Source organism: Carex rostrata, chromosome 11 (assembly GCF_964058835.1).
Source record: "Carex rostrata chromosome 11, lpCarRost1.2, whole genome shotgun sequence".
Taxonomy (NCBI): domain Eukaryota; kingdom Viridiplantae; phylum Streptophyta; class Magnoliopsida; order Poales; family Cyperaceae; genus Carex; species Carex rostrata.
Window position 1 is genome coordinate 9,802,440 of NC_135928.1, and position 18,691 is coordinate 9,821,130.

General features: G+C 35.9%; 3 protein-coding genes across 10 annotated transcripts; 1 reads left to right on the plus strand and 2 right to left on the minus strand.

Moving 5' to 3' along the window:
• Positions 1–393: 393 nt before the first annotated feature.
• On the minus strand, positions 394–3,325 carry LOC144561675 (disease resistance protein RPS2-like). Its single transcript, XM_078310706.1, has one exon. The coding sequence runs from the start codon at positions 3,260–3,262 to the stop codon at positions 515–517; it is 2,748 nt and encodes a 915-aa protein (XP_078166832.1). The 5' UTR covers positions 3,263–3,325; the 3' UTR covers positions 394–514.
• Positions 3,326–5,805: 2,480 nt separating this feature from the next.
• On the plus strand, positions 5,806–9,803 carry LOC144561469 (uncharacterized). Of its 8 annotated transcripts, none has more exons than XR_013513850.1 (6): positions 5,806–7,175; positions 7,681–7,874; positions 7,985–8,134; positions 8,661–8,821; positions 9,434–9,545; positions 9,667–9,803. XR_013513850.1 is itself a non-coding variant. In XM_078310430.1 (5 exons), the coding sequence occupies exons 3-5, from the start codon at positions 7,714–7,716 to the stop codon at positions 8,704–8,706; spliced, it is 357 nt and encodes a 118-aa protein (XP_078166556.1). In that variant the 5' UTR covers positions 5,806–6,097; positions 6,940–7,175; positions 7,681–7,713; the 3' UTR covers positions 8,707–9,803. The 8 variants fall into 8 exon arrangements, 4 of the variants coding, with proteins under 4 accessions (XP_078166556.1, XP_078166557.1, XP_078166555.1 ...); XR_013513849.1 differs by having other exon boundaries at positions 9,461–9,545; XR_013513847.1 differs by having other exon boundaries at positions 8,661–9,545.
• A 3,638-nt stretch (positions 9,804–13,441) lies between these two features.
• On the minus strand, positions 13,442–16,402 carry LOC144561676 (disease resistance protein RPS2-like). Its single transcript, XM_078310707.1, has one exon. The coding sequence runs from the start codon at positions 16,326–16,328 to the stop codon at positions 13,584–13,586; it is 2,745 nt and encodes a 914-aa protein (XP_078166833.1). The 5' UTR covers positions 16,329–16,402; the 3' UTR covers positions 13,442–13,583.
• Positions 16,403–18,691: the final 2,289 nt, after the last annotated feature.

Below are 18,691 nucleotides of genomic sequence, written 5' to 3' on the forward strand. Positions count from 1 at the left end.
AAGAAAAATAATAAAATTTATGGTGCAGCAGAATATACCCTTTGGAATATCACAATTGCATATTGACAAATAATACCTCGTGGAGAGAAAGGGAAACATTCATTTGGTTTAATCGTAATATAAATTTTATATTATAAAGAACTCAATAAATAAGTCAAACGTACACTGAATATATATAATGTTTACCGGTGTTTCAGTCTATAAAATGTTCTTAATTCGTATAAAACATGAGCACACTGACCAGTATACAGGGACTCCAAACAGCTAAATACAAGAATTAGAAGGCAATTCTCCTCCTCTGTTTCTTATCAGTTCGGAAAATGTGGGGTTAATCAACTTAACAACAATGTAATCCAAAGACCAGAAATAAAACAAACAAAAGGTACTGCCTAACAAATTAATTAATCAATAGAATTTTATTACAAACAAAAATTATAATCAGAACTACTGACAAACCATATTTTGCCAATACCAAATAGTGAAATCCATTTATATACCCACACGAATCATGACTTCAAATTTCCATGAAGTACTTCTCCAGGCCTCTTTTGGTTTCCATATTATCCCATTCTAGTCTATTCCACCATTCTGAAGAGCCGCGTATCTGCCAAAGTTTGATAATTTTGTGCCCATGGCTTACTGGTAATCTAACCAAATTTGGACAGTTTTGAACTCTAATAGTCTCCAGAGAAGAAAATTTTCTGGGACTACAAATGCTCACCAGATTTTCCATGTCACTCAATATAATCGATCTTAATTTTGGAAACTGATCAAAGTTTTCTGCAGATTTTTCATCAATCATCTTCTTGTTTTCACTGATTTTTATTTCAGATGCCTCTTCAACCAGTGTTTGTATTTGTTCTTCTTCAGACATACCATCATTTCTGATTTGCATCCCATGCTCCCCCGTTGCCGACAAGTGCACCATTCCATTGCAACGGGATACAACGAGTTTCTCAAGTGATTCAAGCCTTGCAACCCAATTGAGATTTTCTAACTTGTGGCACTCATAGATTGTCAGTTCTCGCAGTCTTCTGAAATAATGTGGCAGTGATTTAACCAATATGGTGTCAAGGTTGGGTAAATCCTGGAGAGTTAACACCCGCAAATTTGATACTCCCCCGTCATCTTGATCCATCACTAGTTCACTTAGTTTTGGACATGATTCAATGTAAAGCTCTTGAAGATGTTCCATTTGATTGAAATCAGTAACATGGACCGATTTCATACGCGGGCAATTTGTTAGGCTCAATCTATGTGTTGGTTTTACCAACGGATCTGTCCTCTTCAACTTCTTCAGAACATCTTCGGTACAAATGGTAATTCCCAGAAATTTTAGTTCTTTCAAGGTATCCAAATTCAGGTTAGATACATCACGGATACCATAGTGGCTCCGAAAAAGGTTAAGGACCCGTAGCTTTAGTAATTTAGAACAATTATCGTAAGTCTCCTCGAGTGCTTCTGTTAGACTTAGATCAAGGTATCTCAACTCCTTCAAGACCCAAAACCTTCTGGGTAGTTTTGTAATTGGTGTCTGGCTTAGGTTCAGATGTTGCAACTGGCATAATGCATCACATTCAGGCAGCTCTTTTATACCAGTGTTTGAGAGATCGAGAACTTTGAGATTAATCATGGATTTAAAGAATTTGGGACCGAGGCTTGTTAAATTTGGATTATTCTGGAGCAGCAAGGTTTCAAGGTTACTGCAGTTGGGTGAAAAGGAAAGATGTTTAATGTAATTAGACATGAGCGATATCCTCTTAGGCCCATTCCATTGCTCGATATCCGGTGGGCTCTCAAGATTTTGACCAGATTGTACAAGGAAATTGTTCTCCTGTCTCTCTAACCATAGACCAAAGTGGCGAATTATATTATGCAGCCTTACCTTTAGTCCAGAGTTTGTTTCTTGGAGCAAACACGCTGAAATTAGCTTGTTTATCATCACATAGCCTTTCCATCGCTCAGTTGCTAGTATAAAACCTTCAGCAATCCAGTAGTCCGCAAGCTGATGTTTCTGGATTGAACTGTACTCAGGGAACAGAGTACAGTAGAGAAAACATTTCTTGGTAGTTGAGTCGAGCTTATCGTAGCTATACTTCAATATTAGAAATATCTCGTCGACACCTCCAATTTCTCCCGAACCCATGGCCGTCATGGCATATCTCCAGTCATCTGGTCTCTTTAGCCCTGCCACCGCACAGCCTATGACATTCAGAGCAAGTGGCAAGCCCTGGCAGCTTTTAGTGATGGTCTCAGCTCGCGTCTTGATGGAATAACTAGACTGTATGGAATGCTGAGCATCAGTACTAAGATTACTAAAGAAGAGATCCCATGAAGCATGATAGTCTAACAATTGCATCTTGATCAGGCTACGCTGCGCGCCCATCTGGATGCAGACATCCTGTTCGCGAGAAGCGAGAATGATCTTGGATCCGTTCTCGGTATTGGGTAATGGTATGCCGATATCTTCGAGCTGAAATTTCTTTCGAACATCATCTAACAGAATTACGAACCGCTTTCTTGACAGAGCCTTCATTAACAACATGGCTCGAGCATTCTCGGTGTCTGTATCAACCCACGGCAATCCCAGCCGATCGACAATTGTGTGTTGGATGACCTTGACATTCAGAATCTCCGAGTTGGATACATCAATCAAAATCACCACATGGAAATCGCTACAATCCATGAGCTGATTATTGAATGCACTTAGAAGAGTGGTCTTACCCGCCCCTCCCTCCCCCCACACACAAATGATGCACCTCTCATGGTCCTCGAAGTATTCATGGACCTGGTTTAGCATCGAATCCATGCCAAAAATCTTTGCTACTGGTATCATATTTACTGGATCAACTGGCAGATCAACACCAACATCTGTAAATTGCTTCTCTTCTTCTATCAGGCCATTCACATACTGGAGCTTCTTTATAATTCGCTTCCCTACCTTGCGTCGGCGAGAGGGGTTGAACCCGCAGCGCATAAGCTTATCATATTCTTCCTCGAGTGATTTATCCATGATGATATCTTCTACTCGACTCAACCACAACTGAACTTGAGGATTAATACCCCTTTGCCTTTCAATTTCTTTGGCAACCTTAGTGTTTACTACTGTTTGAACAGCTTGTAAGTTTTCTTTCGCAGTTTTGAGAGAGAACCAATTATTTTGAACGAAGAAGGAGCGGAATTCAGCTGCGACAGCAGCCGACACTCCAATGGCATTCAAGCATTCGCATGACGAGCTAGCTAAGCTTATGCAGTCAGACATTGGGAACTGATTGAAAAGGGATGATGGTTAATTAGATATTTTGAAAGTGGTAAAAATATTATCTGTTTAATATTCCTTTAAGCTGTTTGTATATATAGGGGAATGGAGAACGCGGGTTAATGGTTTGAAGCCTTCAAGTTATCATGTATGAATTATTATTAATTGATTGATTGATTTTGAATGGAATGTTTCGACCAAGCAATGTTAAGAATTTTCATATATACGGAATATTGTAAACCACGTTCGTCATTGACTTGGCCAAATGTAAAGCATTCAAGAAAGTCTGCTTACTTCGTTGTGGGGCCTCCAATAAGGCAAGTTGCGTGTTGGAATTATAGGAATTGGATTTTGTACAAAGTCAGGCCTTACCGTTTGATTTCCTTTAAAATTTGTATCAACATATTTAAAACTCAATAACTTTAAATGGATCTGTAAATCTAAACCATCCGTGTAAATTTTAACATAGATTGGACAATTTACAACTAACTTTGGATTAGATTTTGTCCAAAACCCTTTGGACTAAATCTCCACCCGGAATTATATATATTATCATAAATTCATAATACAAGACAAGTACAATTAAGTTGCTTTAACGAAGTACCAGAGCGTACCTATTAGTAACTGAAAATCATATGCAAGAAATTATATATATAATACTGGATGGACCTGTTCACCTGATCGGTTTTGAGTTTTGACAGTGTGCTGTCCCTTTAGAAAAGGAAGTTATTATAAACTGTTTTGAACTCTATATATGATAACATTTTTTTTTTTCTTCTCTTTATATAATTCAAAATTCAAAATGCTGCAATATCTTGCTTGTTTATTTTCTCAATCTAGCGAAATTGCTCTGTTGCTTCCACGGTATGAAGAGATTTTTCTGACAACAACAAAATGCAGGATTGCTTAATGGACCATAAATTTTGCTTAAAAGAAATTAGGGGCTCAAGTGTGTAAAGACAAATTGGTAATATTGCAATCAATGGGGCCAAATAAAAAATAAACTTATTAATTAATTGATAATTCTATTACTAAAAGAATTAGAAAAACGTTGGTTGTCTGTGATTGGAACTAATAAGCAAAAACAATATATATACTGAAATATACTTTTTTGAAGGATTATGTTATATTGACTACAAATTTATTTGGCAATCATAACAACTAGACAATGACTAATTAGAATATTATTGATCATTCTATGATTGGTTTGAAGAATTATTGATATTAAATTTAAGTATCTCTATAATAAAGAAAGGTTTAGTCCTGAGTAATTTAAAAAAGTTACAGTTTTATCGACATTAAAGAGAATATATCAATAATTTTATTTAAATTTGTATTGACTTTTATTACTGTCAAATATACATGGTTGTCAACTTATTCTTTATTATTTTTAAATTCTTATAACAATATAAAGTTTAATAGCCTTCGGAAAATTCTCAGAAAGTTCATGTAAGTTGTGTTTATTGGTTGAAATACGTTGAATTTATAAATTTTCATGGTCCTTCTGCAGGTGAGAACCCAGAAGGAATAGCTTTTTATTTAAAAATAATAAGAGCTGCTGAAAGGGACTCGGTCAACTTTGGAAAATAGGAACAGGTTGATAAATTCTTAGTCGTCACACAACACTTGTAGAACTAAATACAGTCAAGGGCGGTAGGGGTGTAAACCAGCTGGGCCTTAGCTTGGCTCGTTTATTTTGGTCCGAGCCTGGACCGAGCGAGCTAGATCTAGGTTATCCGAGCCAAAAACCTCTGGCTCGCTCGTGACAAGCTAGTCCGAGCTAGCTCGCGAGCTGACGAGCTGGCTCGCTAGGCTTTATTGGACTGTTATTATACAAATTTAAAAATATAAAAATAAGAAATCTCATTCAAAAAATTTAAGAAATTGTTCAGCAGGCACATCTTCAAGCAACTGAAAATCATACCCTTTCTTCTCAGACCAAAAATACATCAATTTTGCATAATTGCGCCTTTGAAAATGGGACTAGACTTATATTTATACGGGGCTAAACCCTAAATCCACTGTAGCTTAACGAGCCGAGCTGGCCCAGTCCGAGCTGACCCCTGGCTCAGCTCGTTTATTTTGGCCTAAGCCTGAGCTGAGCAGGCTTGTTAACAGCTCGGTCCACTACCGAGCGAGCTGTTAGCGAGCGAGCTAGAGGTGAGCCACGAGCGAGCCACGAGCCGCGAGCTTTTTTGACAGCCCTAAAGGGTGGAACTGGGGGTGCAAGCGGGGGTCAGACACCCTCCATCAAACTATCAATGTTGAAACCATATATACATGCATCAACCATTTATCTCCTCTATATTATGCATCTTAAATTAAATTGACTGTCCTGAAACTGGAACGGTTGAGATTGATCGATCTAAATTTGAATTGAATCTAAATTCTCCAATCAAATAATCTGTCTTTCTTTGTTTAAATGCATACTTTATATTTTTAGAAGTCTAAATTTAGTTAAAATTGTACCCGCCACACGTATTGTCACACGGAATCGTACTGAACACCTATTTTTTCTCTGACCTTCCATCATTGCGCCTCTCCCGACCCAAACCCTCTTCGCCCCTGGGCCTCTAGGCCTCCCCGTCTCTCCTCCTCTCTGCTCACCTCAGTCATCTCTACTCCGTCGGTCAACTCTTCTCTACTCCGACGCTCCTTTTCTCTCCTTAAGAACTCTCTCTCTCTTTTCGGTGAAAAGACAAACAGAACCCGACTCTCTCTTTCTTTCTCCTCCTTTGGTTAGAGTTTTTAGCTGTGAAAATTTTGTTGGTAGAAACCACACCTCCGACTGCTGAGATCTGGCCTGATTGGAAGAAATTTTTCAATGGAATGGTTCAGGTCAGAATTTAGGAAACCAATTAGACCATAGTTTTGATCTAATTAGATGTCGACTCTATCCATGTTCAGTCAATCTGATGCAATTGCACTTTGATCCGAGCATTAAATTTAAATTTTAATGTTGTGTGCCTAAACCTTATTTTTTTTAATTGTTTATATTTCTGGTTAGTGAGATTCATAAGCACCAATAAATCATTGTGTTATTGGTGCTGTATTCCTATTGATACTACTTGTGCATTCAATATTTGTGATAAATTCATATTGATACTACTTGCGCATTCAATATTTGTGGTAAATTCCTATTGATGGTACTTGTGGATTCAATATTTGCGGTAATTGCCTTATTGTAGACTTGTGCAGTTGTGCAGATGTGCTAGAATTTAATTAAGGGTGTCAACAGGTCGAGTCTGGTTGTGTCATGTCATTCATGGATCAAATAGTAATATTTAATTACTATTCTTATGCTGGTTAGATCTGTGACATGAATCAGCATGGAAGTGAAGCTGGTCAATTAGAAATAGTATTCACATTCATCTACATGCATGATAACTTGTATCGCTATATATTGTATAATAGATAATAGATGGTAGCACACAGCTTCTACTATTAATAGTATTCACATTCATCTACATGCATATATTGTATAACAATTAGAGATGAAAATATAGTTCAAGAGCAAATCACGAACTATATATGGTACCAGATTTTAATTGCAAATCACGAACAATATATGGTACCATATTGCCTTCAATAGCTTCAAGAGCAAATCAATAACGGTTATTGCCTTCTGTTTATTGCTTTTGATTTTCTTCCTATTTTCCTATGTTTATTACTGTGTAAAGATGGTTAGTAGGGAGAGGCAATCTGCGTGCTTTGGAGGTAATTCTGAAAAGTTGCAAAACGCAATTCTACACGCTCAGACAAGAAGGCATACTCTTCTCTTTCCGTTATATGTGTCTTATGTTGTTATCCAGTAGTATTTTCTGATGCATTTTATTTCAGAGCTTCTGGCGAGCACGAGTCCTCTAGAATTAAGAGTGAAGTTTGAGCTCTTGGTACAAATTTGGCCCTTCTGAAGGTATGCTAAATTTAAGGATGTGAAAATGAACTACAGAGATTTGTCCTTATTGCCATAGTTTGACATGATTATGTGTTTCGATTGAGTTATTTTATTTTATTTTATTTCAATTACCATTACGTGAAAGTAAAAAATCCTAATTTACCTTACTCTTTGCCCAATTTTTATTTTATTTTAATATGCTATTCAAACTTGATATACCTGTGTCCCTCCAAAATAAAAAGGAACACAAGATAGGAAGAAAAAAAATATAAGTTTGTTTACCAGCAGCACATTAAGCGCAAACGTATTGCTTAAAATTAATTCTTATTGATCTGAAAAGAAAAATATTTCAACCCCTGAAATCTTATGGACCACTATGGAGCGTATGTATATTGGCAGATTACTTCCCAAATTCCATGTAAAAGTTATTTTCTTATTATAATAAAGAAAAAATGGTAGGTGAGAAGCCTACTATATTTAAGTTGCATGTCTTATTTCATTGCTATTTTATTTTATGTTACAGGAGTTGTCTGATCCTGTTATTAAAATAGGGAAGATGCTTCTATCCTTGGCATTCTGGGAAGATCCAATGAAGTCACTTCTGTTCTGTTGCTTTTCTACTTTCATTATTATCTGGTTCAGTTTTTGCACTTATCTCTTGAAGCTACTGCACACTTTTTTTCCTTCTATTATGAAATTTCAAGGGACTATTCATAGGTGCACTATTTTTTTCTTTTCTTTTAATGCATATATAAAGAACTAAACTAAGAAAAATGTTATGAGTTCATTCTGGTATGTTCTGACAACCATAATTTAATCTTTATCAGGGGATGGATAGCATATGCAACTGTAGGAATCCTTCTATTCATGGCCCTATTCATACTTTTGACCAAGCTTAGTAACCGGGGGAGGTCCATAGAGGAGCTGAAAGTGGTGGCCCTACCTTCGCACATTGCTTATGGCTTGTGCCTTCTCAGGTATGTAGTGGAACTAGCTGGTATAGTGATTCTGATTAATTTTATTTTTATGGAAATCCCATTCTCTAACAGTATCCAGAAAAATACCCAAAATGTTTTTGGTTGGTTCGCTGATAGCACTGTATGGTAATTCAATGGAATATTTAATCCTGTAAAATTGCCAATATTGCCCCATCATTTGGAAACTTGGCCAAGTCAAGGTCTAATTTGGTAGAGTCAAGCCGAGCTTTCCCCAAGTTCGTAGGATGTGGAAACTCTCTTGACTAGGGTTTACTCGGCCAAGTCATGACTGAGATAAGTGTCGCTCGCTCAGCCCCAGATAATAATGAAGTCACTTCTGTTCAAATCACCGCGGCTCAAATAAAGTCACTAATGGATAACGATCATTAGTAGGGAATTTTTTGCTAGCAGTTCAAATTGCAAAACTCAATTCTACACGCTCATACAAGAAGGCATACTCTACTCTTTCCGTTCTATGTGTCTTATGTTGTTATCTAAAAGTATTTTCTGATGCATTTTATTTCAGAGCTTTTGGTGAGAACGAGTCCTCTAGGATTAAAAGTGAAGTTTGAGCTCTTGGTACAGATTGATGGAGTAAAAACAGTTCAACTGGTGAAGATGATCAGAAGAAGCTTGTGATGGTTTTTGCTGCTACGAACTCCCTTGGAACATTGACGAAGTTCTCAGGTTTGCAAAATATATTTTCCTTAAATGTAAATAGATTAATGTTATGAGTGAGGCTCCGGTACTAGGTACGGATCAATATTTTCATTTTCATAGTCCAAACAATTGATTTGAACTATTCAACATGATCTCTATATGAAAATGTACTTATTGATCAAATTTTATATTAGAAATTTTTTACATTTTTTTTCGATAGGTGGAAAATCACTTGATCTAAAGGGGGGCTCAAGACCATTAAAAATAGTGATTTTCTACCTATCTAAAAATATAGTAAAAAAATGTAAAATTTTGCCTGCAAGTATATTCTTATATAGAAATCATATTAAACAACTCAGATTGACATTTGGACTTTAAAAATGAAAAATATCGAAGTGCAATACGGACCAATATGCACTATGCATAGTACCGGTTTAGTGTACATGTGCCATTATTGCCTCACTCTAAATGTTATTGCCACGTATATATGCATTTTAGGTACTGATCTGATCTGTTCAAGATAGTAAGAAGCAAAGGGTTTAGTGTACATGTGCCATTATTATGGCTTGACAACATAACATTAAAAAGCTCAATGTTGTAGATGTATTGTACTATATAATTTAAAATGTTGTACTTTAGAGCCATCTTAAGGTGCACGTGATGCAGGAGGTTGGAGAAGTATATATACATACCTCTGCCAGATCTCAAAAGTAGAAAGGAGCTCATCAAAATTAATCTAAGAACAGTGGAGGTATGTGATGTTCTTTTACGAGACAAAATTGATGTTTTAACCTTTTAATATAACAATTTTTTTCCTCAATAATGATCTAAATCTGCATAATTGGGATTGATGTTTCAAGTATTTCTTGCAGAGCTCAATTTTGGTTTGCAGGGATGAGAGATCACAACAATAGTATAGATTGTTTATGTAATGTGATGATATTATTCACTTAATGCACACAATGTTTTCATTTAATGAGTTTGTCCAATAAGCAGTTGTATTTCTATAGATTTTGTCTTTTTTCCTTTGGCTTTGGTTAGCACAGCAGTTTGATTTGGTACAGTTGTTACAATAACTGCCAATTGCGAAAAATAAACCAATAATCTAGAGAGCGACATTGAGAGAGAGGAAGGTGCTTCTCCAATTTATTTTTTAAGAAAATAATTATCCTCTAATAATTTTTCTTTTCATTGTTCTTTGCAATATGTTCCTGTCGCAACGCACGGGCTCGATACTAGTACACAGTTGTTTACAGATGCATACTGATTAGCACCTCCAAAAACCCTCCAAAAAATATCAGGGCTCTCAAATTCAAATCCTGATTCTACCCCTAAATACAGTGGTTTACACTTTTCCAATTGGCAGTTAAGTGGAAAGCCCAACAGCTTACAGCTCATGAGTCATGACGCACTGTGGGTTGCAAAGTGAGACTTTTTGAGCAAAAACAAGGATCAAATTTGATAAAATCTGGCGTACAAAAACTTGAGAACATGTACATTTCTGGTATTATTATTAGAGTTTCTAATATAATATGACAGTTTTTAACCAGTTTCAGAAATATAAGAGATTTTTTTATTTAAAAATCTACATATATGATATTATTAGAGTTTCTAATATGATATGGCAGTTTCTAATCAGTTTCAGTGATATGAGAGAATTTCTTATTTAGAAACTATGCAGTAAAGTTTTTTATTAAGAAACTGTTTATAAACTCTATACTAGCCAAATGATAGATTCAAATTATTTCTCTTTTTTAATTTGTTGATGACGTAACTTAATAGAAATTCTAAAAACTATTTTAGGAATGTGAGAGTTACAAACTTTAGATATTTTAATTTTTAAAAAGTAATTAATAATCATTTAGAAACTCATTTAAGTTGCTGAAATGTAGACAAACGCGGATCGGATGAGTTGCAAATTGTCATTAAAAAAAATGCAAATTGAGATTTGGGGACACATAATGGAAACATTTTTTTAGAAGACTTAACTTAAAAAGGGTATATTATCTGCTCCCTATTTTTCTTCAACTAGTTTAATTATGCACAAACTTGCTAGTTCAAAAAAAAAAAGCATGATACATGTAACAAAACCCATAAAAATTTCAAGTTTTATTAGAAATTTATAATTATTAAGGTTATTCAAGGGACTTCCCTACGAGAATTATATCAGTTGAAGGAGACATTAATTTTTAAATTACAAAACGAATTTCTACAGAACTTATTTTGCATTAAAAAAATGGGAAATTTCATGTATACCCTCAAAAGCTTTGAAATTACGTATCCGCCCCCCCCCTCTAAAATTCATAATTACATATTTACTCTTCTAAACTTCAAAAACTCACAAATTTATCCATTTTATTGTCTTTTCTATTAAAACTCATTTTAAATTTATGAAGTATTCATTTTACCCTTCATTAAAAATTAAATCAAATAGCATGTTTAGAAAAAAATGTCAGTTTTCTAGTTGGTCAGTATCTGACAACAAATGAGTCATTTCAAAAGCTTACTCATGCATATGTATCTAAATGCCATTGTGTAAACGTCAGAAGTAGAGGAATGACCCATTTGTATAACATCCGATAATCCTATTTATTATTATGAAATTTATTTTGGATTTATTTACAATATTAGTAAATATGAAGGTTTAATATGTAAAATTCCATCTTATCCTTTGCAAAGAATATAAAAAAAAATTTGCCAACGTGGCACTCCTTGCCACATGGCTTGTTCCATGATAAACTCCTCTATTCTTTTACCCCGTATAATATAAGTCTCCTCCTCTAACTTGTAATTCGGTTCATGAAGAGCAAAGTTAGGGTGTGATGTGCTCGTCAAGAGAGTTTGGTGAGCACAATTTCAAAACTATATTGGATTGACTTCAAATGCCAAATTCAAATCGTTGAAATTCATGTACTTAATGAATGGTGTATGTACATGCAAAATTTTTGAAAGTTTCGAGTTTATTTACTACAAGGTCAAGCGGTCAAAGAAATGAACATTTTATAAGTTAATTTGTAAGTTGTTTTATATATTCAATTTTTATCATTTTTTTGACCGCTTGACCTTATAGCAAATAAACTCGAAACTTTCAAAATTTTGTGTATACATGTATCACTCATTAAGCACATGAATTTCAACGGTTTGGATTCGAAAACATCGCTATTTAGAACACTGCCTCTAACCAAAGAATTTAAAACGGATGTATTCTGAAATCTGAATGATTTTAATATTTTTTTCTATCTATTAATCATTTCTCAGTTAGTATATTTAGATTCCATAATAAAATGTGTTTGGAGATTAAATTTTACTTTCTTTTACTATTTTTTTATATTATTTTTGAGAAATTCACTATTTTTCATAAAATCACCGTGTGTGCCGTGGTGGCCCCCTTCTTCCTGAATTCGTATCATCTGCATTAACTCAAAACGGAATCTTTTGAGTTAATGAATCCTGACCATCTGATCTATCTTAAGATTTGCACAAATTAGTTCTGCACTAATATTAAAGAGCCCCTATATCATAAACTAGGGTTGAATTGACTCCGTTTAAAATTAGACGGTTGAGATTCATTAATTCAAAAAATTCCTTTTGAGTTAATGCAGAGGATACGCATTCCTTCTTCCTGGCCTAATCGGACTTTCTTTCTACTCCGATTTTATAAAAAAATGATAATAATAAAATTTGATACAACTTTGAAATGGGCCGAGGCTTTCCACCTACTTTCAATTGCTTACCGTAAAATTGGGTCAAGGCCCAATAAGTATCTCGTCGGGCTGTAAATTTCAATGAAATAAACAGATTCAGAAATCAGAAGCAAGCACTCTGACCAGTATACAGGGACTCCACACAGCACACTGACCAAGAAGCAAGCACTCTGAATATATATAATGTTTCCCGGTGTTTCAGTCTATAAAATGTTCTTAATTCGTATAAAACATAAGCACACTGACCAGTATACAGGGACTCCAAACAGCTAAATACAAGAATTAGAAGGCAATTCTCCTCCTCTGTTTCTTATCAGTTCGGAAAATGTGGGGTTAATCAACTAAACAACAATGTAATCCAAAAGACCAGAAAAACAAACGAAAGGCTAGCACAGCCGAAGTAAATCCGGTACATGCCAGTGGCAGACCAGTACTAAACATCATTAATAGAAGGTACAGCCCTACATATATAAACGCTTATAATCTTATGGAAAAAAAAAATACAGCTCTATTTTCATTAGACGGAGGACCATTGGGTTTCATTGCCCATTTGGCATCATAATTAATGAAAATTGGGTATTCTTTTCAACGGATATAGTGGATTTGTTTCCCTAATTTAGTGGAATTTTCTAAAATCTCCCCCATTTGTATATTTTTGTTACTAAACACCTGTTACATGACTTTGTATTTTCAAATCATTTTTATTGGTAATTTCATTTCCTACAGAGTACAAAAAATAATCAAAAACATTTTTGCTAGTTACAAATATCATCTGCTAATTGCCCGCTATCCGCTATGACATTTGCTCACTGCTATAAATCCGCTATCCGCTATTTAAACCTTCCCTCACAAACCAACCATTTAGGAGGTCATGAATTCAAAACACATTATTTACCGTTGGGTTTATGTGAAAACCTTCATAACATTTCATTCAAAAAAACTCATCAGTGCCAGAATATTTATTCAAATTAATTAATCAATAGAATTTTATTAGAAACAAAAATTACAATCAGAACTACTGATAAACCATATTCTGCCAACACCAACAACTGAAATCCATTTATATACCCACACGAATGATGACTTCAAATTTCCATGAAGTACTTCTCCAGGCCTCTTTTGGTTTCCATATTATCCCATTCTAGTCTATTCCACCATTCTGAAGAGCCGCGTATCTGCCGAAGTTTGATAATTTTGTGCCCATGGCTTACTGGTAATCTAACCAAATTTGGACAGTTTTGAACTCTAATAGTCTCCAGAGAAGGAAATTTTCTGGGACTAAAAATGCTCACCAGATTTTCCATGTCACTCAATATAAGCGATCTCAATTTTGGAAACTCAATGTTTTCTTCAAATTCTTCATCAATCATCTTCTTCTTTTCACTGATTTTTATTTCAGATGCCTCTTCAACCAGTGTTTGTACTTGTTCTTCTTCAGATATACCATCATTTCTGATTTGCATCCCATGCTCCCCCTTTGTCGACAAGTGCACCATTCCATTGCAACGGGATACAACGAGTTTCTCAAGTGATTCAAGCCTTGCAACCCAATTGAGATTTTCTAACTTGTGGCACTCATAGATTGTCAGTTCTCGCAGTCTTCTGAAATAATGTGGCAGTGTTTTAACCAATATGGTGTCAAGGTTGGGTAAATCCTGGAGAGTTAACACCCGCAGATTTGATACTCCCCCGTCGTCTTGATCCATCACTAGTTCACTTAGTTTTGGACATGATTCAATGTAAAGCTCTTGAAGATGTTCCATTTGATTGAAATCAGTAACATGGACCGATTTCATACGCGGGCAATTTGTTAGGCTCAATCTATGTGTTGGTTTCACCAACGGATCTGTCCTCTTCAACTTCTTCAGAACATCTTCGGTACAAATGGTAATTCCCAGAAATTTTAGTTCTTTCAAGGTATCCAGATTCAGGTTAGATACATCACGGATACCATAGTGGCTCCGAAAAAGGTTAAGGACCCGTAGCTTTAGTAATTTAGAACAATTATCGTAAGTCTCCTCGAGTGCTTCTGTTAGACTTAGATCAAGGTATCTCAACTCCTTCAAGACCCAAAACCTTCTGGGCAGTTTTGTAATTGGTGTCTGGCTTAGGTTCAGATATTGCAACTGGCATAATGGATCACATTCAGGCAGCTCTTTTATACCAGTGTTTGAGAGATCGAGAACTTTGAGATTAATCATGGATTTAAAGAATTTGGGACCGAGGCTTGTTAAATTTGGATTATTCTGGAGCAGCAAGGTTTCAAGGTTACTGCAGTTGGGTGAAAAGGAAACATGTTTAATGTCATTAGACATGAGCGATATCCTCTTAGGCCCGTTCCATTGCTCGATATCTGGTGGGCTCTCAAGATTTTGACCAGATTGTACAAGGAAATTGTTCTCCTGTCTCATTAACCATAGACCAAAGTGGCGAATTATATTATGCAGCCTTACCTTTAGTCCAGAGTTTGTTTCTTGAAGCAAACACGCTGAAATTAGCTTGTTTATCATCACATAGCCTTTCCATCGCTCAGTTGCTAGTATAAAACCTTCAGCAATCCAGTAGTCCGCAAGCTGATGTTTCTGGATTGAACTGTACTCAGGGAACAGAGTACAGTAGAGAAAACATTTCTTGGTAGTTGAGTCGAGCTTATCGTAGCTATACTTCAATATTAGAGATATCTCGTCGACACCTCCAATTTCTCCCGAACCCATGGCCATCATGGCATATCTCCAGTCATCTGGTCTCTTTAGCCCAGCCACCGCACAGCCTATGACATTCAGAGCAAGTGGCAAGCCCTGGCAGCTTTTAGTGATGGTCTCAGCTCGCGTCTTGATGGAATAACTAGACTGTATGGAATGCTGAGCATCAGTACTAAGATTACTAAAGAAGAGATCCCATGAAGCATGATAGTCTAACAATTGCATCTTGATCAGGCTACGCTGCGCGCCCATCTGGATGCAGACATCCTGTTCGCGAGAAGCGAGAATGATCTTGGATCCGTTCTCGGTATTGGGTAATGGTATGCCGATATCTTCGAGCTGAAATTTCTTTCGAACATCATCTAACAGAATTACGAACCGCTTTCTTGACAGAGCCTTCATTAACAACATGGCTCGAGCATTCTCGGTGTCTGTATCAACCCACGGCAATCCCAGCCGATCGACAATTGTGTGTTGGATGACCTTGACATTCAGAATCTCCGAGTTGGATACATCAATCAAAATCACCACATGGAAATCGCTACAATCCATGAGCTGATTATTGAATGCACTTAGAAGAGTGGTCTTACCCGCCCCTCCCTCCCCCCACACACAAATGATGCACCTCTCATGGTCCTCGAAGTATTCATGGACCTGGTTTAGCATCGAATCCATGCCAAAAATCTTTGCTACTGGTATCATATTTACTGGATCAACTGGCAGATCAACACCAACATCTGTAAATTGCTTCTCTTCTTCTATCAGGCCATTCACATACTGGAGCTTCTTTATAATTCGCTTCCCTACCTTGCGTCGGCGAGAGGGGTTGAACCCGCAGCGCATAAGCTTATCATATTCTTCCTCGAGTGATTTATCCATGATGATATCTTCTACTCGACTCAACCACAACTGAACTTGAGGATTAATACCCCTTTGCCTTTCAATTTCTTTGGCAACCTTAGTGTTTACTACTGTTTGAACAGCTTGTAAGTTTTCTTTCGCAGTTTTGAGAGAGAACCAATTATTTTGAACGAAGAAGGAGCGGAATTCAGCTGCTACAGCAGCCGGCACGCCAATGGCATTCAAGCATTCGCATGACGAGCTAGCTAAGCTTATGCAGTCAGACATTGGGAACTGATTGAAAAGGGATGATGGTTAATTAGATATTTTGAAAGTGGTAAAAATATTATCTGTTTAATATTCCTTTAAGCTGTTTGTATATATAGGGGAATGGAGAACGCGGGTTAATGGTTTGAAGCCTTCAAGTTATCATGTATGAATTATTATTAATTGATTGATTGATTTTGAATGGAGTGTTTCGACCAAGCAATGTTAAGAATTTTCATATATACGGAATATTGTAAACCACGTTCGTCATTGACTTGGCCAAATGTAAAGCATTCAAGAAAGTCTGCTTACTTCGTTGTGGGGCCTCCAATAAGGCAAGTTGCGTGTTGGAATTATAGGAATTGGATTTTGTACAAAGTCAGGCCTTACCGTTTGATTTCTTTTAAAATTTGTATCAACATATTTAAAACTCAATAACTTTAAATGGATCTGTAAATCTAAACCATCCGTGTAAATTTTAACATAGATTGGACAATTTACAACTAACTTTGGATTAGATTTTGTCCAAAACCCTTTGGACTAAATCTCCACCCGGAATTATATATATTATCATAAATTCATAATACAAGACAAGTACAATTAAGTTGCTTTAACGAAGTACCAGAGCGTACCTATTAGTAACTGAAAATCATATGCAAGAAATTATATATATAATACTGGATGGACCTGTTCACCTGATCGGTTTTGAGTTTTGACAATGTGCTGTCCCTTTAGAAAAGGAAGTTATTATAAACTGTTTTGAACTCTATATATGATAACATTTTTTTTTCTTCTCTTTATATAATTCAAAATTCAAAATGCTGCAATATCTTGCTTGTTTATTTTCTCAATCTAGCGAAATTGCTCTGTTGCTTCCACGGTATGAAGAGATTTTTCTGACAACAACAAAATGCAGGATTGCTTAATGGACCATAAATTTTGCTTAAAAGAAATTAGGGGCTCAAATGTGTAAAGACAAATTGGTAATATTGCAATCAATGGGGCCAAATAAAAAATAAACTTATTAATTAATTGATAATTCTATTACTAAAAGAATTAGAAAAACGTTGGTTGTCTGTGATTGGAACTAATAAGCAAAAACAATATATATACTGAAATATACTTTTTTGAAGGATTATGTTATATTGACTACAAATTTATTTGGCAATCATAACAACTAGACAATGACTAATTAGAATATTATTGATCATTCTATGATTGGTTTGAAGAATTATTGATATTAAATTTAAGTATCTCTATAATAAAGAAAGGTTTAGTCCTGAGTAATTTAAAAAAGTTACAGTTTTATCGACATTAAAGAGAATATATCAATAATTTTATTTAAATTTGTATTGACTTTTATTACTGTCAAATATACATGGTTGTCAACTTATTCTTTATTATTTTTAAATTCTTATAACAATATAAAGTTTAATAGCCTTCGGAAAATTCTCAGAAAGTTCATGTAAGTTGTGTTTATTGGTTGAAATACGTTGAATTTATAAATTTTCATGGTCCTTCTGCAGGTGAGAACCCAGAAGGAATAGCTTTTTATTTAAAAATAATAAGAGCTGCTGAAAGGGACTCGGTCAACTTTGGAAAATAGGAACAGGTTGATAAATTCTTAGTCGTCACACAACACTTGTAGAACTAAATACAGTCAAGGGCGGCGGCAGGGGTGTAAACGAGCTGGGCCTTAGCTTGGCTCGTTTATTTTGGTCCGAGCCTGGACCGAGCGAGCTAGATCTAGGTTATCCGAGCCAAAAACCTCTGGCTCGCTCGTGACAAGCTAGTCCGAGCTAGCTCGCGAGCTGACGAGCTGGCTCGCTAGGCTTTATTGGACTGTTATTATACAAATTTAAAAATATAAAAATAAGAAATCTCATTCAAAAAATTTAAGAAATCGTTCAGCAGGCACATCTTCAAGCAACTGAAAATCATACCCTTTCTTCTCAGACCAAAAATACATCAATTTTGCATAATTGCGCCTTTAAAAATGGGACTAGACTTATATTTATACGGGGCTAAACCCTAAATCCACTGTAGCTTAACGAGCCGAGCTGGCCCAGTCCGAGCTGACCCCTGGCTCAGCTCGTTTATTTTGGCCCAAGCCTGAGCTGAGCAGGCTTGTTAACAGCTCGATTCACTACCGAGCGAGCTGTTAGCGAGCGAGCTAGAGGTGAGCCACGAGCGAGCCACGAGCCGCGAGCTTTTTTGACAGCCCTAAAGGGTGGAACTGGGGGTGCAAGCGGGGGTCAGACACCCTCCATCAAACTATCAATGTTGAAACCATATATACATGCATCAACCATTTATCTCCTCTATATTATGCATCTTAAATTAAATTGACTGTCCTGAAACTGGAACGGTTGAGATTGATCGAT